General features: G+C 43.4%; 1 protein-coding gene across 1 annotated transcript in view; it reads left to right on the forward strand.

Moving 5' to 3' along the window:
* ADAMTS16 (ADAM metallopeptidase with thrombospondin type 1 motif 16) overlaps nucleotides 1-24642 on the forward strand; it is a 757015-nt gene that overhangs the window by 133839 nt on the left and 598534 nt on the right. Inside the window, exons 4-6 of the mRNA XM_069219698.1 lie at nucleotides 888-1194; nucleotides 3021-3220; nucleotides 20772-20855. Of these exons, the coding sequence (XP_069075799.1) occupies nucleotides 888-1194; nucleotides 3021-3220; nucleotides 20772-20855 (591 nt within the window). The remainder of the gene's footprint in view (nucleotides 1-887; nucleotides 1195-3020; nucleotides 3221-20771; nucleotides 20856-24642) is intronic.

The raw sequence follows: 24642 nt of genomic DNA on the forward strand, positions 1-24642 counted from the left end.
CCCCTTTCACGCATTACTCCACATGAAAGGGGCGTTCCAAGGGTGCTGCTGTGTGTGTTCCCACCAACACTCATGGTATCTGACACATTCCTAGATTTACAAGGTTTCGTAAGCCTGGGAATGCATCAGTTTCCTACGTCACCCTAGGGGTGGCGTATGGGTGGGCCAATGAGGAGAAATAACATTATTTCTCCTTGCTTTTTCTTTTTTCTGAAGCACAAAAAGAAAAAGGAAAACACCTCTTGCCAAAAACAATCATCCCCACATCGCAGTCATCCTTGCACCAATCGTGCAAGGGTGCTTTGTTGCTGCATGGCAGCAATTTGTGCGCCAGCGTAGGGGACAAGGACGGAAATGCGGCATATCTTGAAGATACACCACATTCCTGCCCTTTAGTTTTGAGACTGGGCAGTGCAGCAAAAGCCTTGCAACGCTGCCCTGTGCCAAAACTTTGGAAACGAGCCCCTCAGTGCTTCTGCACACCACCTGCAACCATCAGTCCAAAGTATGAACTTCTTTCTCTTTCATTGGTCAGCAGGCCTTCCCATGTTTATCATGCGTTTCCCCTGTAATGCGGGTGTATTTACCAGATGACCGTGAAAGGGATCAAACCACACTAATTTCCATAAAATGAGCACATCATTACGACTTGTACAACATGCTAGAACAGAACAATACATTGAAGCAACCGTAACAGTAACATTCATCTAAGGATACAACTAAAACAGGCTACTGCTCATTATGTTGGCACAAGTAGGCAGCACACAACTCTCAGACACTGATGACAGCCTTTGATAGACTTCCATGTAGTACTGCTTGGCATTTTTTGGAAATATGTTGTCAATAACTTATTCTTTGAAAGTTATTTTTGCTCTTTGTTTCTTTAGTCGGGACTGATAAGAACAGAACACGCAGATTACTTCTTGAAGCCTCTACCACCGCACATTGCACTTAAACACAACTACTCTTCGCCTGATGGTCACCATCCGCATGTGCTCTACAAGAGGTCCACAGACAGCAGATTGGACAATTCTAATGAGGTCACACTGGTAGAGGGACAGGTGGGATTGGCCAACCAGAACCAACTAAATCCGGAAAACGGACAAGCACAGCAAGATCTCAACTTCCAGCACCTTAGTGACCACAGACATGGGCACCTGCCAAAACAGCATTACTGTGGAAGACGCAAGAAATGTATGTAAGGGCATTTGTTCTCCTTCAGTCACAACCAAAGTATGCAATATGTGATATCAATAGATGTGACTAGCTGATTAGCTGAATCTAGGCTGTAATGTGATACAGTTTGTGTTATGTTGTGCTGGATTGTACTTTGCTGTTTTTTGTTTGTGTGTGTTATGGGAAAGGCTTTTCTGGAACGCATTAACATCATCCAAAGAGTTGTAGGGCACAATGGGGAAAGGTCAAAAAGAACATGCCTTAATCTAAAAATGAATGAATGGAAGAACCAACTCATTGCACAAATATGTTTTTGTCTTCTTCTGAAACAAAATCAGACTAAACATACTACTGGGTTCTAGCGGGAGAGACGTCCATAAGTAGCTCAGCACAAACCTCACTTTCTGAAAGCAGGGGTCAGGGATTAATTAACAGTTCGAAGATTGTGGGGACTGACCTAATCAACTATTTCTGCAATCCTATGGGAGCATTAGAGTACAAAGGACCTCATGTACCTTTCTTGGGTCCCAGATACAAATATGAACAGCATCTGCAGTTCATACAAGACAATTGTTTGAAATTAGAAAAAGGGAATATTTTTTTTAAAACTGGGGACGTTAATTCTCCACATTAATTGTGCTTTGAAGCAAAGGCAGTTTGGGGTAGGATACAGCTAAAAAAGGCAATTTTTTAGCTTAAAAAAGCAGGAATCACCGGCTGAATCAGATCTGTAGGTATGTAGGTTCCGATAACGTTTTTGTGCAGAGACAGATAAACTAATCCATCAAGGAACGAAAAAAATGCATAAGATTTTTCAGAATCTCGGCTGCTTTAATGTTAACAGGCAAGGGTTCAATTTGTCAATTTCTCCAAATGCCTATGAATGATGGGCTGGAGACCTGTAAGGAACAGCTGACCTCCGTGCCAAATTAGTATCAGCAAAATGCCGAAATTTCAGTGCATGCTCCTTAAAGGGACAAGAACTGGAATTTGAAAATGAAACAGGATGATCCAGAAATATTAGGGGAGCATGCTGGATCCCAGGACTGCGCTGCCTCTTCCCAGAACGAGATGGATGTCTTCTTGGCTTTTTGTATGCGAAATGCAAAAATAGAAGAAATCAGACTGTCAGCCATCATGTCTAGTATGCATCCCGAATGGCAATGCTGGACGTCTCTTGTATATTTTTAACGATGTATTCTGAAAATGTAATATTTTGTGCCGAATTTCGCTAAACCTATTAAATCTATCGTTAATTAGAATTGACAGCACCCGTGAAAGGGACATTTACATTGCTATAGCCAATAATATTGAAAGCCAACAATTATCTTTCATTTCATTATACGGTATTACCAAAAGCGACCTTTTGACCTTTTTGAGAAAAGCTCACATGATGTGTTTGTGCGGGCACTTTACATACAGATCTTTGCTATAGATCAGATGTCAATCGAATAGCACATTTTTCTATATTTCCTTGCATCTTTCTTATTGATGTTAAATGTGTTTCCTTATGGATAATCCGTATTTTTTCTGTATTTACTCATTAATTTTCTCAACCCTCGCCACCTTTTCGTCCTGAAATATTTTCCTTATTCTTTCTAATTTTCTAACAACTGAATTCTGGTACTTTTATCACTCCTGTATATATCTTTCCCTCAAATAGTTGGTTTACAGAATATTTCCCTATGACCAGTTGATTTCCCCATGGTATTTTGGTTTATTACTGTCATACCTAACCTGTTTTTCTGGAATTTCGGTTGCTTTTCTATTACATGAAGTGATTTTATATCCCTCTGTTTAATGGATTATCCTTGTTCTCATAACCTCTTTGTTTTACTTCACAGACATGCCCAAACCGCCGAAAGAAGATATTTACATCTTGCCAGACGAATACCGATTTCAGCCGCGAAACAGGCGCTCCCCCCTCAAGACCCACAAAAATAAACCTCTGAATGTGGAAACTCTCGCGGTCGTTGACAAAAAGATGATGCAAAACCACGGCCATGAAAACATCACAACCTACGTCTTGACGATTCTCAATATGGTAAGGCAGGGACTACTGTTGAGGGAAATTGTGTAATTTTATTTTCACAATACCAGGGCAACTCTAAGAGATGATCGGGATGTTTTCAGACCCACAAACCTGCCAGCTTTCTGAAAGGTGCATACAAATGAAGAGTCAGTCAACATCCAGCCACAAAACTGATAATTGCCTCTTTGCCACAAAGCATGTTACACTCCAGAGGTAAAGGCAGAAATCCTTGAATAATATTTACTGTGGGATCAGGCTGCTTTTAAACATTCTAAACTTTTGTGGTGCCTTACAACTGCAAGTGTTCAATAGTCGGGTTAGGAGGGCTTCTCATTACCCCTAGGGTGTTGTGACAGCGGGAGAGGTGACCATGCTCCAGCAGAGGTTTGTTTCCAGACATAGGATTCACCTGTTAACCTTGCCAGAACTTTGCTCAAGGACAACAGTATAAATCTCCCCATTACGAACTAAAGATGGGCAATTTGCACCCACTGTTTGAGAATAGTAATGCAAATTGCAATATGATCAACTTGTAAAAGGTAATTTCTACATTGTAGCGTGATCTAAATTCAAAAGGGTGAACCAGAAAGACAAGCTCTGTAATGTTAGAGTTGGAGGCCTATGCCAGCTACTAATGGCCTGAAGTTGCTTCATTGTCTTCAATGGCACTCGCACAACATTTCAATGTTCTCAAATGCGTTATTGCACCCAGATACTTTGCGGAAAGTGGTGCACAGCTTTCCGTCCACTTAAGCACCATGCTGATTGTTAAACAGTCACACTTTCAGGCGCACAAAGCAATCTTAGTTATATGTTTTTCCTCAGTCCAGAGCTTTATTATCTGCTTCTTCAAAGGGCCACCTCGCAAAGCAAAGGCTTGCAATACTCCAGGTCGATATTAAAACATTGGGCCAGATTTACAAGGCCCTAGCGCCACCGGAGCATCTCTTTTAGTGATGCTCCTGTGGTGCTCTTCATTGCACCATATTTACAAGGAGGCGTAAAGCCACTTTTTGTGGCCTAACGCCTCCTTGTAAATATGGGCCCCTCCGATGCAGTTTACTGCGGCAAATGGGCGTGCAATGTGTGTTGTTCTGGGCGTTCCACCCCAACAGCCATTGTTTAGATGCTGCCCCAGATTTACAAAAAATCATAAATCTGTGGCAGCACCAAAAACTAACGCCATCCCAAGGGTGTTGTTAGCATGGCGCAACAAGTAGGAATATTTTTATTCCTTCTCGTCTTTTCTTTTTCTATGTGTGCAGCACTTATAAAAAGAGCAGAAGACCATGGATGATTTTTTATGAGGAGGAAGGTGTCCCTTCCTGCACATAAACAATCATTCAAAAATGATGATTTAGTACTTCTATGTGTGCTGCCTCGCCACTGTTGATTGCTTATGTGCAGGAAGGGGCACCTTCCCGCACATAAACAATCCCGCCCCTCAATGCAGACACTCTAGCAGTATGGTGCAAGGGTACCTGCATTGGCACTGGTAGCTAAATTAAGCACCGACGCAGGGGGAAACACAGGGGTGCACCAAATTTTTATAAATACAGTGCATCCTTGCGTTCCAAAATTGGCACAGCGCAACACTGCAAATCTTGTTGCAGCACCACTTTTTTGTAAATCTGGGCCATTGTTTTCTTACACACTTCTTCCTAATCAATTTCAAAAAAATTCTAAGCATTCTCAGTATTACTTATTATGATGACGTCATTTATAGGGACTCACTTTGACAACCTTAGATAGCTGGAAGGCTAAGTTTACCTTGCTGGTATTTGAACACATGACGTACTGATCTGACCTGGTGTTAGCAATGAACATTAATTAAAAAAAATAATCTTAATGGCTGTGGATAAAGGACATGTTTTTTAAAAAAATATCGGTAAAAAAGAGTCATCTTGCCAAACAGGACATTTTGGTTTGGTCCAGAACCTAGAAGTAAGATTTCTGGGCCTGATTTAGAGTTTGACTGATAGGTTACTCCATCACAAACGTGACGCATATCCTGTCTGCCGTATTAAAATATCCATAGGATACAATGGAATTGTAATAAGGCGGACAGGACATCCTTCACATTTGTGACCGAGTAACCTATCAGTCAAACTCTAAACTCTAAATCCTATCCACCAAACTCTAAATCAGGCCCTTTGCCTTGTTCCCATGGATACTCAACTAGTTATCTTTCATCCTCTTGTGCACTTTAGTCAAGAAGTCAGCTTGCCAAGTTGCCAGGAGAGATTCAGCCTGATCTGGTAGACATCTACATAAACTTGACACCTTAGATGATAATTCATGATCACCTAGGTCAAATACAGAACTAACCACTGAGTAGAGTTTGCAGTGTTTCAGCAGATAGGGAAATATAATGCTTGGCTAGCCATTATCTGCTACCAATATACATGTGTCATAGAAAAATTTATTTAATCTAGCAAGGTCATATTTACAACAGTGAGGTCAGATGGGTCAGTGATGTGGTAGTCACTCACTATACTGCTTATATGAGAAAATATTCTACTGCCTTCATCTAATTCCTAGATGGTTTATGTGTCTTTGAGGATAGAATCTTCATGTTGCCTGTCCATGCCTGTCCATGCAAACCCCTTCAAAGGCTAGGAAGCCTTTAAGTAATATTGTTTACTCAAGTAAAAATACAGTTTTCACTCTTGACACTGCTGAGGGCTTGCCCACTATAATACAAACTTTAAACAAGCATTGGCAAAGCCAATGGGCTGCACCTATGAGAACTATTGGCTTTGGCAATGCTTTGTAGCCATGCTATACAGAAGTGCAGATGCTTTGCAGTGTTGCTAAAACTAATTTTAAAAAGTGCTGTGATGCAGCCAGTGTTAATGTGCTTTTTTAAAAAGTGCATTAGCACTGGATGCATCATAGTTCTTTTTAGGTCGCAGCCTACCAGACAGCACAACTTCACTCCACATCACTGTCCTCTATGCCACTCTGCAACACTGCACTCTGTGGCACTACACTTTATGCCAATGCACTTTACTCTGTAACACTCACCTCTATACCCCTGCACTCTATGCCAATCTACTGTACACCACTCTAATCTACTCTACACCACTGCACTCTTTGCCACTGCACTCTACACCAAGTTACTGTACGCAATTACACACCATTACACTCTATGCCACACTACTCAACTGCACTCTACCCTGCACCACTCCATTCTATGCCACTTCACTCTACTCTGAAACAATCTACTAAAAACTACTGCACTCTACACCACTATACTCTGCTCTGTTGCACTTAACTTTAGGGCACTACACTCTATGGCACTCTACTCTTAACCACTGCACTCTGCGCCAATCAACTCTACACAACTGCACTCTATGCCACTGCACTCTACTCTGCATTACTGTACTGTATGCCACTGCTCTGTAACTCTTAACCACTGCACTCTGTGCCAATGCACTCTACTCTACTCCATTCTACACCAATGCACTGACTGTTTACTCTGCAACGCTGCACTCTCCACCACTGAACTCAACCCATCTCTACTGTGTACTACTGCAATCCATGCTACTCCACTTGACGCCACTGCACTCTATGCCACTGATCTGTACGGCATTATACTCTACTCTGCACCACTCTATGCTACTTTACTCTGCACTACTCTATGGCAATGCACTTTATGCCACTCAACTTACTCTGTACTCTAAGCCACTGCCCTCTATGCCACTCAACTCTACTTTGTGCCACTGCCCTTTGCATCACTCAACACTATGGCCCTCATTACAACCCTGGCGGTAAAGTCCGCTGACCACCGTGCCGACAGCCGCCAACATACCATGTCCGTGGCTGAAATCTGCTACGGGTATTATGACCCACACTTAGAAATCCTCCACAATACAGACACCCACAAAAGTCCACCACATCAAAGGTCAGTGATAAATTGGCGGTACCAAAACCCACACCATTACGCCAACAGGAATACGCCCACACTATCACGACTCACGAATCAATGTGGCGGTAATTCAACTGCGGTAAACTATTGGCAGTACACACCGCCGCACTCAAAATACACACACACTTGCAAAACACAACCACATTGGACAATTAAAAATACACACACCTGACAGACATGCACCTACCACACCCACACACCCAATCCAATATAAAACACACACCCACATTACCCACAACCCCTTGCAACAAAACGTTTTGAAGAAGCAGAGATACAGAAAAGCAAAGACCACACCAGCATCCAGAGGCACACAGCACCAGCAGTCATACACCACCCACGCACAAAACACCACACACCCCAAAACATCACCCCACACATCACCTCACACATCACTCATTCCTCATCATGGCACCTCAAAGACACCCCAGGTTTTATGAGGAGGAGCTCAGGGTCATGGTGGAGGAAATCATCCAGGTAGAGCCACAGCTATTTGGACCACAAGTGCAGCAGACATCCATTGCTAGGAAGATGGAGCTATGGCAGAGAATTGTCGACAGGGTCAATGCAGTAGGACAGCATCCAAGAACACTAGATGACATCAGGGAGAGGTGGAACAACACAAGGGGGAAGATACGTTCCATGGTATCCAGACACCAGGTATACGTACAGAGGACTGGCGGTGGACCCCCACTTCATCCCCCACAACTAACAACATGGGAGGAGCAAGTCTTGGCAATAATGCATCCTCAGGGCCTCGCAGGAGTAGCAGGAGGACTGGACTCTGGTAAGGCAAATCTTTACTACTATATCCCCCACCCTACCTGCATGCTACCACAAACACCTACCCTACCCTCACACCCATCACTCTACCACCTCACATATACCCCACTATCACAACCCACCCATCCCAATACGAAACCCTGCATGTTACACCAATGTATAGACACCCATCACAGACGTGCATGGACACCCATCACCAAAGCATGTCCAAGGTAGAGACTCACCCAGGGCACACAAACACCACTCACACAAGGGCCAAGGCAATATTGCAAGTACAGTAATAGAGGGAAACACACCCATTGCACAAGATGGCACACACAGATACATTAACAATGCATTCACATCCCAACAGGACCCCTGCAGGAGGTGCCAGTCCTATCCAGTCCCCCCCACAGAAGAGGCCCACAGTGACGACAGCAGCTCTGCACACCTGGATCAAGATGACCAGCCCGGCCCATCAGGGATCTCTGGACAGTCGGTTCCCCTGCCACAGTCCCAACCCACCACAGAACCTCCCCCCTCAGGAAACACCACCGCAGCAACCACCCAGCGGGCCCATGCCACTGTCCCCAGGACACGTCAATCAGCAGTGTGTCTACCACAACAGGGACCCCAGGCAAACCCACTAACCCAAGCAAATCAGGGACCTGGGGTCAGTGGCAATGGGCACATGGTTCATGGGACAGAGGCACAGGATAACAGGGAAGCTGGGAGGACTGCTGTGCAACAGGAGCATACCACCATTCCCAGGAGACCATGGGCACGGTACTGGCCAAGTTTCAGGAGACCCAGTGGCTGCAGGAGAGACAGTACCTGAGGATCCGTGAGGACTTGAAGTCCATTAACACCACCCTGGTCACCATTGCAGGGTTGCTGGCAGACATGGCCAACACCATGTGGGAGACAGTGGCATACCACCGGACCCCTGACACCAGCCCAAACAATAAACAGCCTTCCACATCCACCGGCGCTAGTGGACAGGAGGTCCAGTCACAGGACCAACAGGCCAACAGCACCCCACCCCCTGCAGAAGGAGAACTACCCCGCAAACGGTCCCTACAATCCAGGCAGAAGACTGAGAACATTGCCAAGACCCCCACCAGGAAATAAGACTCTCCTGACTGTCACCCTTGTGTCCGACTCTGTCACCCTGTCCACCTTGAACTGACATTGTTCCTCTTCCTATGCCACATTGGACAATGCACCTGTGATACAAATAGACTGGACTCTACTATGGACCTTCCTCCACCATCACCCCAGCCCCTTCCACATACCCCTATACACATTAGCCCATAAGTAAACACCCTTGAATCACAAACCAATCTGGAGTCAGTCTGTACTTTCACAAATGTATAATTACAACTTCATTCACAAATATCAATGTAAATGTTCATTTGCACATACCAATGTTTGACAGTTGTTGGGCAGCAGTAAATATAGCAGAAGGCAGAATGAGGTATCCAGATCTGTGAAATGGAAAGCCAAAGTGAACTGTCCGTGTCCATACACAGAGGTTAAGAGGCTGACTTATACAATGTCTGACAGCAGTCAGATATGAGATGAGCAGTGCCAGTCTCTTACCTGTGTGTCACTGGAAGTACTGCATGATGATGTTGTTTCGGTTGTCAATATCTTCTTCCTCTGCCTTCTCTTCCTCACTACCTACATGCTCCACAGCTGCCACAATACAATCATCAGGCCCATCCTCCTGCAGAAAAGGCACCTGGCGTCACAAAGCCAGGTTGTGCAACATGCAGCATGCCACGTTTATCTGGCACACCTTCTTCGGTGAGTAGTATAGGGAGCCACCTGTTAGATGGAGGCACTGGAATCTGGCCTTCAGGAAGCCAAAAGTGCACTCAATAATATGCCTAGTTCTGCCCTTGGCATGGGCAGTGCAGGGGCCCCCAGGCAGAGCCCCGTCGCGCATTTCACTGCCCGAATTTCGGGCAGTGAAATGCGCGACGGGTGCTACTGCACCCGCTGCACATCAGCATTGTCGCCGGCTCTATTACGAGCCGGCAGCAATGTTGATGTGACTTTTCCGCTGGGCCAGCGGACGGTAACAATGTTACCGTCCGCTGGCCCAGTGGAAAAGTCATAATAGGGAGCCAGGAATACCGCCGGCAATGGTGGTATTCTGGCTCCCGCAGCCTCGGTGGTCTTTTTACAAGACTGCCGAGGTTGTAATGACCCCCATACTTTTTTGGAGGAAATAGCCATGCCCACCAACCGAGGGAACTGAACTAAACAAGGCTCCACTAATGGTTACAGGTGCTCCTTGTTTTTGCCACCTATGAAGTGGCACAACTATAGTACTGGTTGTAGCTAAGGTCAGGATCTTTTTGTTTGTGACTGACCTCCGCAGGTACCACATTTCCTATTTAAATCACCCTTTCTTCATCATTCTACTTGAAGTTTATTTCCTAAGGCAAAGAAGAGGACTGAAGACATTCCTCTCCTGCTTTCTCCTGCTGTTTCTACCTTCGGCAATCATTATGTACCGAAGAGCCCTTGTGTGCCCTCTAAAGTTGGCCTTGTCACCTCCCTCCCAGCTGACAAGTGATTCAGAAGGGTGGGCATCCAAATTTTTTCAAAAGGCAGAGACACTTGCAGTTATTGGATTCAGAATGCATGTCATATAGACCAGTGGTTCGCAACCTGTGGTCCCCTGTGGTCCGTGAAGCCTTCCCAGGGGGTCCGCGATAGCCTAGAAAATTAAAAAATATTAACAAATATTGACAAATTAGGTCTCCAGCTTCCAGTAATGACCGAGGCGGGGGTCCCCGGATTCCTATGATGATTCAGTGGGGGTCCCTGGGTTCCATTAATGTTAAAGTGGGGTTCCACAGAAATCAAAAGGTTGGGAACCACTGCTATAGTCAATAGGGAGGTGGGAATTTACAAAGATTTTATAGTGCAACCTTTGCAGAATTATTGCAAAAAATATGAAAAATAGCCAAAAAACAGAACGTTTTATGGGGTTGGGCTTCAGAGCGAACATCATGACTTTCTCATCGCTTTTACTGGTGCCTACTACCTGTTTTCAGCATTTTTTCCTGAGTGTAATTTGGGGAATCTTTTTCTCACAGATATTGTGTCACACACAAAGAAAAGGTACACTAGGTGTGCACTTGCAAACAAACCACTGATCTTCGAGCTCCCCTCTATGTAGTCTGAGAACACAAGATGGGAGAGACTGAAAAGATATTTTCACTGGGAATTTTTTTATTCAGTATGAGCTTTCAAGTGCAGGCTAAGACTCAAAATATTGCACGAATGTCAGGCACTGCACAAACCAAAGCTTGCACAACAAAAAGAGTGCACAACCCTTAAGGAGAACCACCTATGTGCATCAAGGCAGTGACGTTCTCTGATGTCCATTTTTTATATTAAAAAACAATGGTTCCACCGGAGGGAGCAGAATACGTTTTCACTTCCTAGGCAAATATCATTAATTATCAAAAGATGCTGCTGTGTCACATAGTGTAATGTAACAATACAGTGGGAAATAATTCAGCAATCAATGTAGATCTCGACACTATGTCAAGGGTGTTCTCGTTAATGATGCAATGAATAGTGAATCAAGTGAGGGCAAGTGCACAAAACATGATGTGACAGATAAAATAGGGGAACATGTAGAAGAGTCCTCATTTATTCAAGTACAGTATCTGACTCAATTTTGGAGTTCACTAAACAGCAGGTAACAATGTATATATATCTACATGTTGAACCATCAATGTTTCAAACTCTTTAGTGATCTAGATTCTATGAGGTCTTCATCAGGACAATAAAGTAACACCTATAAACTGATAAGAATACAACTCCTCTTCCTGAAGTGGGAGCATAGCAATAAGTAAACCTTTTTCATACTTAATCATATTTGCAGAGGAAGCAAAGGCTTGTTCTTCTTCCTCTGAGGAACCACTGTTTTCTAATACATCACTTACCCAGGTTCCCAGGAATACAGCTGCCATCCAAAGTGCCCTGATGCATAATATTCCCTTACCTTAGTAGAGCATGCAAGTAACAATAGTTAACGTCCTTTGGATAGAGTATTAACCACAAAACATTTTTTTTAAAGTACACCCTAAAATGATAAAATCAAGTTTAAGAATATACTCTGTTCAGAACTTTAAGTGGACCGGGTCCTGCCGGTACTCAATACCGGCAGTTCTAAGAAGCAGGTGCGAAGAAGGCAGGCTCCCTAATTTTGCTCGCACCCTCAGGGTGAAAAAAAGTGTTAAGTCGCCAGCAGTACCACCCTTCACTGCCTTTGATGTAACTTCAGAGAGACTTGTTATAGTTCTTTTACAGTCCCATCATTTTAGAAGTGAAGCATGTTCAATATTTTTAAAAAACGAGGTCATTGTTGTTGCTTACTTATGTCATGCCACTAACAACTAGGTGCATTGTTACTTGTTGTATTATATATCTGTGTGCAATGATAGAAAGAAGAAGCAAAATGCCAGTCGGGCGGCACACTTGGCTAAGTACATATTTTTAGTTTAGGTGCTTTTAAGCTACCGCCTTAATTACATCGGCCACGCCCCTTGAATAGATCCCCTAGTATTTTCATTCCACTCAAAGCCCTGACTCTGGTCAACTTGAGAGTGGGGCAATTGTGTATTCAGCTCTTGGTGGTAGCGACATGTAAAAACGAAAAGTGAGCTCCGTCTGTCATGATTTCTGCAGTATCTTTTAATTAGTATGGCATGGACCCTGCCAAAAGGGGAATTAGAATGGAGCCTCACAGAACCAACTCAATCTATTTTTATGATGCTATTTCTGAACAACGGAGTCCTTTGATCAGAAAGCAGCATTACTGTGAATAAAAGTATCAGCCCTTTTGAGCCAGCACTCTCGGTGGTGAAACACTGGGTTGTCGAGACATTTTTGCACCTTTGACAAGAGCTGCAGAGTGATGCAAAATGCCTGGGTTTGGCAGAGCACACACATAAGGTCTCTTCCCTGTCTAGGCGGCATATTTATAACTTTCATTGCGCTGAATTAGCATAATTTCTTTTATGAAAATTCAGCGCAAACTCAACTCCCTATTTATATTTTGACGCTAGACCTGGAATGACGTGAGCGGTGCTATACTTTTTTACGCAAAACTGCATTTGCACACTTTTGCGTCAAAAAGTATAAATATGGGCCTAGCTTTCTTAAAACATATCTGCTAGGGTGAAATGTTTGTTATGCAAGCGGATTTGCAATTTTATGCAATTTTGCGGTTAGGAAACCCAGTGTAATTTTCACTATTAAGAGACTGGATTGAGCAGACAATTTCTTACGGGAACAGTAAAACTGTTGTTGAGACATTTTCTCCCCAAACTAGTCTCCTGCTGGTATTTCATGTGACTTTTGTATAGGAAGAATACTCTGGCTTGCCAAGTTTATTTCACATAGTATGTTAATTTCTGAAACAAATAAACATGTATTTTGCGCCAACAAATCTCAACTTCGCTCACTTCCAAAAAATGTATTCAATTAAGCATTATATACCACTTCTGAGGGCTATACCAATCGTTCAAGGTCCAGAACTAGAGTTATAGACTTGAGACACAAGTGAGGACCTATAAGAAGGTGGAATGCTTTTAACAGCCTTTATAGCCTGAGACAGAAGGACTGTAATGTGGTTAGAATATTCCCCCTAATGAGGATGGGAAGTTCTAAAATATAAACTAAATAATGAAAAGACAAGCAGTGGAATGTTGGAGCAGAAGGTCTGTACCAGCCATTATTGGCATTAAGCCACTTCATTTTCTCCATTGGAGCTCACAGCATTCCAATGTCACAAATATATACTTATAGTCCGCTGCCAAGAGTTATACCTGTTGATAAAGGCCCTGAACCTGAGTTATAGGCCTAAGCAACAGGGGAAGGATAGTAAAGAGGAAGAAGACCTTTAACAACCAGTATTACCTAAGGCATTAGGGCTATAAGGCTATTAGAACATTCCACCTACTAAGGGTAGAATGTTCTAAATTAAAAAGGGAGAAACATGAAGGCAAACATTGGAATGTTTGAGCTCCGAATTTATTCCAGCCACTGTAGGCCTGGAAGTACTACTCCATTGTCTTCAATTGAATGCTCAGCATTTCAATGTTCTAATTATAATTATTATCAAATTCTAAACTATAAGTTAGAAATAATATTCCACCTCCACCTAATTAACACAAGTCCCCATTTTAAGGACAACCTCTCTCTTACAACCAACTCTGACCATTATCTAGATGCCACTGAGTCTCATTTGTGCCCTAGCCCTGATAACTGACTGATGTTGCTGCATGAATTGGGTTTATCACATTCTAAGAAAGCCTAAAGAAAAAATGTAAACTGTGCACTTGCTGCAGGCTCTACTAGACTTCCCATCACTGCTTGTTTGAGCTTCAAAGCCCCTGAATTTGACGTATAATGCATGGGACCCTTAAGAATCTGAAAAAATACCACCAGTACAGATAAGTTCAACATACCAGTGAATTTTCCTGATGGTACCATGCCACTGAATTACCTCGAAGGAATCACTGAAGCAGTATGATGGCATCAAACAGAGGGGGTCATTACAACTTTGGCGGCCGCACTCCCGCAGTACCCATTTGGACATCACCGCTGGGCCGGCGGGCGGAAACCAAGTTTCCACCCGCCGGCCCAGCGGGGATGTGGGCTGCAACATGGGAGCCGGCTCCAAATGGAGCCGGCCGTGTTGCGGCCGTGCGACGGGTGCAGTTGCACCCGTCGCGCCTTTCACTGTCTGCAGTGAAAAGCCGCATGGGGCCCTGTCAGGGGGCCCATGCCAGTGGCATGGGCAGTGCAGGGGCCCCCAGGGGCCCCACGACTCACCATACTGCCAGCCTTTTCCTGGCGATTCATACCGCCAGAAAAAGGCTGGCGGTCGGGGACTCGTAATCCCCTGGGCAGCGCTTCAAGCAGCGCTGCCCACGCGGATTATCACCGCCAGGGCAAAAGTGGCGGAATACCGCCGGCCCCGGGGGTGCGACTGTGGCGCTTCCACCGCGGTTGTAATAGGCCAGGAAGCACTGCAAGCCTGTTGGCAGTGCTTCTGTCATTTTAGCGCTGGCGGTCTCGGACCGCAGGGTCAAAATGACCCCCTTAGTTTTTTTCATGACTTACAATTTCCAGACACAGGACAATTTGTGTACTAATTGAGTGAATACACATCTTCCATTTATACACAGCTGTAGTTGAGCACCTTAATGTGTGTTTGTTAACAAACTGCTCTCAAGCTTGGTGGATCGCTTCCGTCTCATACAAGCTGGAACTGCAATTCTAATGCTCCACATTCACTTGTAATGAAGAAGCACTTAATTGTCCATGTTCATTGAATAGGGTGGGCGATTTTTGCCAGAAGGTGAAATCCTGAGGAGACAAATGAGAGCAATGTTGTCTGTTGTGACCAAAAACATTCCCATACAACCCACAATTCCCTAGCAGGTGCTAATATCTGAGTGAAAATCAGACAGACCCATGGATCTTCAGCCACTCTACCTTTGTGCATGTCAGTTTCTGAACACTGTATTGGTCAGTCCTCATCGACAATGCTCATGGTTAACAGTGTCTAATGTGTCCTCCAGAGAGAGTTAACAAATATTAATTGTGTCCCTTGCAAGGATATGGGCACAGGATGATGGAAATTACAATTAATAGTTATTAATGCCATACAAAATGTGGGCAAAAATAATATCACTCATTTCACCTAATGTCACCCATCGCAGGCAGCCGAACAGAATTATTATTCCTATTTGCTCTTTGTCCCCACTTTACACTTTAAGTGTACTAAGAATGCAGTCAAATAATAGTGGATCGTACCTGTGTTGTAACTGATTGAGCCAATCTTAGAGTACTGGCATTTGTAAACATCATCCTTCAATTTCATGAGTGCTGGAAAATATAGTGCAACCAGGGAAAAAAACTTGGGGCCTGATTTAGATTTTGGTGGATGGGGTTACTCCGTCACAAATGTGACGGATATCCTGTCTGCCATTTTACAATCTCATTATATCTTATGAGAACCGTAATATGACATATGGGATATCCATCACATTTGTGACGGAGTAACCTATCTGCCAAAGTCTAAATAAGGTACTTAGACTTGAAAAATCTGTAAAATGATTTTCTATATTTTCCAGCAGAGCACCAGGTAATGTTTTTGTTTTCTCACCACAGGTCCCAACCACAGTATAGAGGCTGAGTAGGCCAGACTAAAAGAAGATGTTACGTACATTTTTAGGACCCCTTTTTAAGAAAGGGAATGAGGAGACCTTTTTCTGACATATGAACTTTGCTTCATTTGTAAATCTGCATAAGTTCAGAGACCCAGTTTTTAATTTGGAACCTACTATTAGCGCTACTGAATGCTGGTGTTGCCTTTCACCAAGGTTAAATAGTCTTAATCTAAACCCCATGCCTCTTTCATCCAACACTACTTTTCTTTTTCCCTTGCAGGTACCTTATCATCCCTGTCTTCTTCCTTTGTCACAGATTTCTGATTTTTATCTCCCTTTTCTTTTTGCCTCTTCTGTTTCTCTCTCATTTGTGGTTAAAATATAATGATGAAAAATAAGCACTCGCGGCTGGCGACGAGGCAAAGTGGCTGTCGTGGGAACAAAATAAAAGTGAAAAAATATATACTAAAAAAACTTACCTTAACCACCACACCGCTGCTCTCCGCTGCACTGGCAGCACAGGCTCCCAGCCTTCCCTATGGCCAATCCTGACACTCAGAGCAGCATTACGATTGCTTGGAACACCCTTGCTGGGCACTCTGAGGCAATCTGGGAGCCTGTGCCTGCTGTCTCCAACTTGGCAACACAGTGCCCAGTTGGAGAGAGTCCTGTGCGGATGTGTGTTGGGCCGGCCCAAGATGGCCGGCCAAACATGCATGAACACTGAGGAGGAGTGCTGAGCACCCCCCCTCCCTGCCTGTCATCCCCACGTTGCTTATTATTGTTTTATTTTCAAAGGTTTGCAGCTGCTGTTGCTGCTGCTGCTGCTGCTGGCGGAGGGAAGGGGATGTGTCAACCCTCCACCATAGAGGAGGAGCCGCCCCTGAAAATAAGATTTGGTTCCAAAAAATGAGCACCAATGTCAGTCACTGGTAACTATCCACATACACCTGCACAAAGTAAGCACTGGGTCTGGGAATGACTTGATAGAAACTGGGAATGCCGAGGAACAGAAACTTAAGAGCAACAGAAAGGCAGCTGGAACAGAGTGCTAGTATTAAGCGATAAAATTTGGTAATAGCAATTTTGCCACTACCACCATTCCAAAAAATAATACCACGCCTAGAAAGTGGTTTTAATTTTGAAATGTTGTTCATTTGCATCCAATCACTGTACCCACCTTTCCAGTTGTGGTATTTGATCCCTTAAAAATAAAAAAATAAATTTATTTTATGGAAGATGAAGGTAACCACCTTCGCGGGAAAAGATTGTGATAATCACTCACATATAATAGGAGGGGTAAAGAAGCTGAGTTTCCAGTTATTGCTGACTATATTCTATAATGTATCAGAGTCTGCATTTCCAGTAACCTAGTCTTTACAATGAAGGTGATAGAGCGGAACATGGTAACAATTTACCCGCGTTCGGACGCTCTTTAGGTCGATGAATCCCTTGACTAAGTGGGAACTCTCTGTACTCTTAGTCGATCAATCACTTTCTTTCGATAGTTAATAACGAACATAAGCAACACCTTGAACAACATAACACTTAACAATTAATCCAGAATACATTTCGGCGAACCCTGACCTTTCAGTCAGGAATAACCACACCAGTTTATTGCAAAGTTAGTGAGTTTATTTCCCTATATTAACAAAGCTAGCACGATATAGATGTATCTCAACACCAAATGATAAACATAAATGAACATTAATAGCTGTCCATATCGTCGGAACAAGTGTAATCTATGTAGCATTTGAATCACAAGGCATTCGATAGTGGCAATGCAAAGCACTAATACGATAATCTGCAATGGGCTAATTGCGTACATTTAGTCAGCATAACAAGATCTCAAATTGCATCGTGCGACATATGGAATCCTCGTCTAACCTCAAATTAGCATCAGCATGTGGGACTTCATGCAAAAACAATTTAGCAACATCAATTTAGAAAACTCCTAGCTAGGGTCTTTATCAAAATCAGCAGTTGGTTACCTAAAAGGAACACAATGCAATTTTACAATTTCCTTTCATAATTACCAATTCCAATCAGCAATCAATGAAGTCTTCGTCTCACAGGTACCGTTTCTCGATCAGCATGGGACGGGACAAGGGGCAGGGGTGAACGGGGCAATTGCCTCACGGCGGCAAGATAAACTACTACTTCATGCAAAGGGACAAATCAAAGTTAAAGTCTCTAGGGCAAGAATCATTAAAGTCTCTTTCTCTCGACTAGAGAAAGCATCAAAGTCTCTCAAAATGGCGTCGCAGCAAAATGGGTCATAGTAGCTACGACATCAAAATGGCGGGATGTCCGAAGATAGAAGCTTCCCTCTCGTGCACCTGGGTTTTATAGACAACAGTTCAAGTCCAGTAGGGTCTCCATTGGAGGGTTCATAGGTTAGCTTCAAATTGACCAATCGAAAATGACAATTCTCAAGCTTTTACTTAAGCATACATTATCCTTGGAGATGGGTACGTAATTTGCAACATTGTCTCTCGATTAGCTTACTCTCAGAGCCTCCATTGTCCGCACCTGGAAGTCGACCTTGAATTAAAGAGAAAATATGCCATGCTGGCACTAACTTTAAGATAAGCATGTGAACAGTCTCTGTGGAAAAGTACAGCTTCAAGCAGAAATACACGTTTAATAGCACAGTGGAAAAATACAAACATTTAAACCGTGAGACCAGGCGACTAGGCCAAAGCCTCCGCTAAAGTAATGCTAAGCTAAAACATTTCAAATAAGCAAATCGTAGCACATGTTTATGATTATGTCGGATTAGTGCAATTCTAATACACCACGTTATATAAAGCACGCGTATAAATGATGGTAAACTACTCTGAGGGCACATTTTGTCCCCGTACAATCTTCATTAATTCGGTTAATGTCACACATGATTATGTCAGCACTACGTTTATGCGTTAATAAATCAAAACCTTCATTTTCTGCTTCATCAAAGGTCAACGGTGAACTGAGTGTTCATGGGTTAGGTGGCACTTTGACATTCATCCTTAGAATTTCGTGGTTCACATAACCCTTGTGAGCAATTACAGATCATGTTTAGCACTTCTCCTCTGTAACAGAAGCTAAGAGTCAAAGGCATGGCTTGTAGATATCCTGCTTTCATGTAGGATTTACACTTGGAGAATTTGGCATTTCTGAATACTGTAATAATGTAACGGTTTCACTGTCTCTTCAAGCAGGCGTAAACAGGGACAGTGCACCCTATTACTATCATTGTGCTGGCCCCAGGGCAATCACAAACTTGTGGTGTCATGAGGGCAGTGAAGTCTCTGAAATACAGAGCTGCTGCTTACAAGCCGCTCCTTGTTTCACAGCGCAGGTCGCAGAAGCCTGCAATTTAAAGAGAAAACAGAGATCCCCTTTCAGGTGGGTGCAGTGAGTGACCGCACCGACCTGCAAGAGATCTCTGAGACGTTCATGGAACCCCCTTTGCTCCCCCTTAGAGAGCTGCCCTCAGGGGATGCTCTGTCAGTGCACCTTCTAAGAGCCTGTTTGCCTTTGCACCTAACACAGAGGAAAAGTGATTCTTTCATTTGCATGGGATTTACTAAGAATTCACACTGTGCAGCAACTAAAGTTAACTGTGCTGCATGGTATGGTGGGGGAGAGCAGAACAGTACTATGTCTACTAAGATGTAGCGCTGTTGTCTTCAATGTGCGCTTGCACTATTATGGCAGCCATGCACCAACACAGACACCCTTCGCCTACAATGTAAGGATGTCTGCTTTCTCCAAAGCGCAGGTTTTGTAGTGACAGGGGTCCATTAGTAAAAAAAACTAAGCTTAAAGTCTTTTCCCACTTTGTACTTGTGTTGTACAGTGTAACACACATACAAAATAGGAAAAATGAAGGGAAATTAAATTATTTCTCCTAGTTGTACCTGCCTCGAGAAGGAGTAGGATTTTGGTATAAATCCCTGCAATTCTTTGTGTTCAGTGATTTGCATCAAAACCCATGAGTGGTTGCATGGGAACTCATGCTCTACACATGGAATGCCACCTCGATGCAGCATAATGCAATGTAGCACATTGCGCAACTTTCAGTTACTTTGGGATACTATCTGCAGCAAAGCCATATTTGCATTGGATAAAAAAGCTACCTTAACACTTTGCATCAGGTTTGTATAACAAAAGTAGTGCAAAGGATGCACAAAGCATTAGCAAATCTGGGTCTAGATGTCAGCAGCAAATTAACTCACAAAACCAGTTTACAATTTTACAAATCCAAAGACATGCCCAGACCTGTCAGCTCACATGGTGCCACCGTGTGTCACACGATTTCGGCTGTCTTCACACGGTCACCCAGTGAAAAGGTGAAATCACATGGTGGCAGGTAAGAGGAGTTAGAAACCACTGAAAAGTGTGGATTTCCAGCTCCCCTTTGAAGGCTGTAAACAGTTGATGTCCGTTAAGAGCTGTGAAAACACCCGAGGCCATCCACCGTACCCCAGTAACCTTTGTGTTTTTGTTTCTTCAGAGAAGAGAGAAGGGAGGTCAGTGGGGACAAGGCAATGGGACAGACAGGCCTCAAAGATAGTTCAGCATTAAGCCCTGCCCCTTCCACTGCCACACCCTCTTTTCACTTTGCAATTTTGCCTGTATTTTACCTAAGGCAATGAATGTGTGTATCTCATTTCAGGTGTCTGCCTTATTCAAAGACGGGACCATAGGTGGCAACATCAATATTGTGATTGTTGGACTCATACTCCTGGAAGAAGAGCAGGTATGTTCAAGAGGCTGGTCATGCTGTGGCAAAAACAACACTAACAATCTGACATTTTCTCTCCTTATATTGAATTTTCCATTAAAAAATAGTAGGAGAAATGTCCCCTGACTTGTCAAATATTCATTCCGAACGTTTGTGTGTGTACAGATGTAAAATGCGTCTGTAACATGCACCCAACATCACATTCCGTTAACACGTCTTGATAAAATAATGTTACTCGGAGACCTAAATAAAAGTGAGACACTCTATTTATATCGGTTTGTTCTTTGTACTTTATGACTTACAGCTGTTTAGTCTAGATATCAGCAAGCAATTAATTACATATACACCAGAATTCCTTACGTGTATATTGATTATGGCCAATGAAAAAGGTTAATTGTGTTGGAGATGAGCAGTGAGGACATTTTGAATTGAAGAAAACACATCTCTTGGAACGTGTACAGCCTAACACAAAGTAGGGGACAAACTCCACTTAAAGAAGCCTGAATAGTCCTTGGAAAGCACCAGTCCAATTGGGCTAGCCGTGCCGACATTGCGCAGTGGATTGGACGATGTGTGGATGTTGTTTGAGCTGAACGGGCTGCCATATCAAGGCCCGAGTGCGCAGGGTCATATTTCAGCCACAACCCCTGCCAGTCCCTGCACCACCCGATGGCCTACTTGTTCCCATGAGTCGAAACGGCACAGGTCACTTGCAGCTTGTTCACACTGGAACAGCAAGCAGCATGTAACCCGGCTACCATATATGTGCATGCACACGTGTGTACAGGGTTTCACTTTCATCCATGAGTGGTAGGCAGGAAGCCCCAGGCACAAAGCCAGAAGCTCAACAGTGCAGACGGAAAGGTGGGCTCCTTCCCCTGTCTTCAGTCGTATGAGAAGGTGGCGTTTAGTATTTTCGTTGTTGGACTGGTCCTGTTGGCACAGGTGCATGCAGTCAAGGCGCTTAGACGTGAGGGGTGAGGGCTTTACTGATTGGGATAATTATGGCTTTGGCAGACCGTAAGGTGGTATAGACCTGGTCAGGGTGGCATGTTTACATGGCAATGGCACTTTACACACCTGGAGCAATCAGCATGTTTGCATTTCAATAGAGCTTTGCAGACCAGAGAAATCAATCTGAATTCTGCCATAGTAGTAGTGCGTTCAATGATGGGACAGTATGGATTATTTTGCTTAATGTATGTAGCTGTATGGATTCTGGCATGACAGCGGTCTTTTGCACACTTTCACAATATAGACTGTGCAACAGCAATATTATCTTTTCTATAACTACAATTCCTTCGCATCAACAAAAATGATTCAGAGCTGCTAACAAATGTTATCAGTACAGTATAGTGACAACACCAGACAACATTTCACTGGTTTCCAGCCCAAGAAAGATTAACTGTATTGGCCACTCAGGAGCATCAGGCATGGTTATTAGCAGGAAATTCAAAAAATGATTCTAAATAGAAATGTGTAATGAAATAACATAAACAGCAGCAAGTGCCCTGTGGATCCAAGGAACCAAGGAAAAGACAAGAGCTGTAAGCTTTTCTCAACTCATCATGAATTATCATTCAACTGTCAACTTTTAATGTTTTGTAAATGCAGTCATTATACTTGCAAACAACATCATATCAGTTTCTGTAAATATATACTATAGGAAACTGAAGAATTATTTGAGGGTGTGACAACACATCTCAAATAATAATCAAAATCCTTTTCAGGATGAACCCCAAAAATCACTAAATAAACCTCTGCTTAACCCTCTGGTGGTTTGGCATAAGAGCAGTCAGGCTAACTTAGAGGTAACGTGGAAGTGTTTATGCAGCACTCAAACAGTAATAAAGTCAAAACACTATACAAGAAAAATCTTAAAATAATTTAGAAAAATAGAGTGAATGTGAATAAATAAAATGGCATCACAACAACAAAAATGCAGTAAGCAGAATCAGAGTAATGCATTTTCAAAGTTTTAAATAAAAATAGTGCCAAGAAATGCAAAGTGCAAGTCATGGTAATCTGGGTGTGTTGTACTGGTTCAAAATCAAAAGTTCAGAACCTGGTGGAAAGATTACCTTCTAACTTAGTCCAGTTTTCACATTAAAAGAACTCATCGACAGGGTCACCAGCGGTCAAGCTGCAAGCTGTTCTCTGAGAGAGCCCTGCTCCTTCCACTGTCACGCCCCCTTCTCACATGACGATTTTTATTTTCAGGTTGGCAGGTCTGCATGCTTGAAGACAAGCATGTGGTGATCAGAATTGTGCAACCATTTAAGAGTGGCAGAAAGTATTAATAAGAGTGCATACCTGTGAAAACCTAATACATTTTTAATGCTTCAGATGCAGTGCTCAATAGGCCACACAAGAGTCAGACGTAAAGTTAGATGCCTTTCTTTCATTCCCAACATTACTGCTTTATTTAGCTTCTATTCCACAACAGCTACATTTTATGAATTTGCTGAATATTTGTTCACTGCTGTACTATATTTCAACCTCACTTGTTTTGATTGCAAGTACAGTCTGGGGCATATTTACTAATGTTTCACGCAAAACAGAGCAGCAAGCTCAGCTGTTGCGCTGCGTAATGTGAAACAGAGAGAGGAAATGTGCCATGTCTACTAAGATATGGTGGTAGCTGAAGTCTAAGGGCTGTGATCAGAACTTTACATTGATGGTGTGGTTGTCAGCGCAAAGAGCTAGTCAATGATTGAACTTCACATTGATGGGAAATGGAGGTCAGTTGTTGAAGCAGAGAGCTCTGGGTGGTGAAGTCCATAGGCGCATAGGCAGTCAAACAGTTCCTGCACTGGTCTCAATGAAGTTCGCTCACATTCATGAGGAGACTGGGGAGGGTTCTTTTTGAAGCGAAGATCCCAGAGCATCTGTTTTTTCAATTTGAGTTGACATTGGATGAGCACACTCTTAACAAAAGCCAAGGGCCCAGGACCTTGTGGGGCACCTCTTGGGGGTTAGAACTCACTCCAACAGAGGCCAGCATCAGTGATCAAGCAGGTCCAGTTGGTACTAGTCAGCTGGAAGCTTGCTGTGTCCCTGTATCCTAAACAGTAAGTCAGCCTACTGACCCTTGAAGTCACTTCTGGGGTCCTGGGTTCAAAGCAAGCAGGTCCAGTCTTCCTTTTGGCTTCAGACAACAGGGCTTTCCTTTTTCTGAGCATCCACAGGTCCAGAAGTGTTCTAGTGAGATTTTCTGAGGGTGCTAATTTTATACCTAATGCCAGCCTGTGTGAGGGGAACACCCCCTTTGTCTAGCCCCAAACTCGTTCCAGTCCGTATTTCCCCTTTCTCTTGGTTCAGCTCCAATTTATTTAAGATAGCAAGGGACAGATGGGCTGAGGTGTGGACTACATTTCTCAGTGACAGCACAGGCATCTTCCGAAATCAGGAAGGGGCTGTGTATAGCTCTTAAGCTACCCTTTTTTTAGCACAGTAAGTGATGGGTACAACCCCCCAGGCCACCCTGCTTATGAGAAAAACAAAGGGGCCCACACCAAGGGCCCCTTTGTCTCCTGGTGGGAAAGAATGTACTTTACACCACAAAAGAGCCATTAACGGTCATGTGGCCCTGGACACAGGCAGAAAGGCAGATTTGGGTTAGGCAGAAAAATGACAACTTTCTACTACTGGCATTTTCACAATAGTAATTTAAAATGACTTTGTCATCAAAGAGGATGTTACATTACAATTCAAATGAGCAGAAGAAGCATTTCTCTAGCTGTTCCTCAATGGAAGTTATACCTCATTAAATGTAATAAGGTAATCCATGGCTAGTCTATGG

The sequence above is a fragment of the Pleurodeles waltl genome, chromosome 2_2 (assembly GCF_031143425.1).
Source record: "Pleurodeles waltl isolate 20211129_DDA chromosome 2_2, aPleWal1.hap1.20221129, whole genome shotgun sequence".
Classification (NCBI taxonomy): Eukaryota; Metazoa; Chordata; class Amphibia; order Caudata; family Salamandridae; genus Pleurodeles; species Pleurodeles waltl.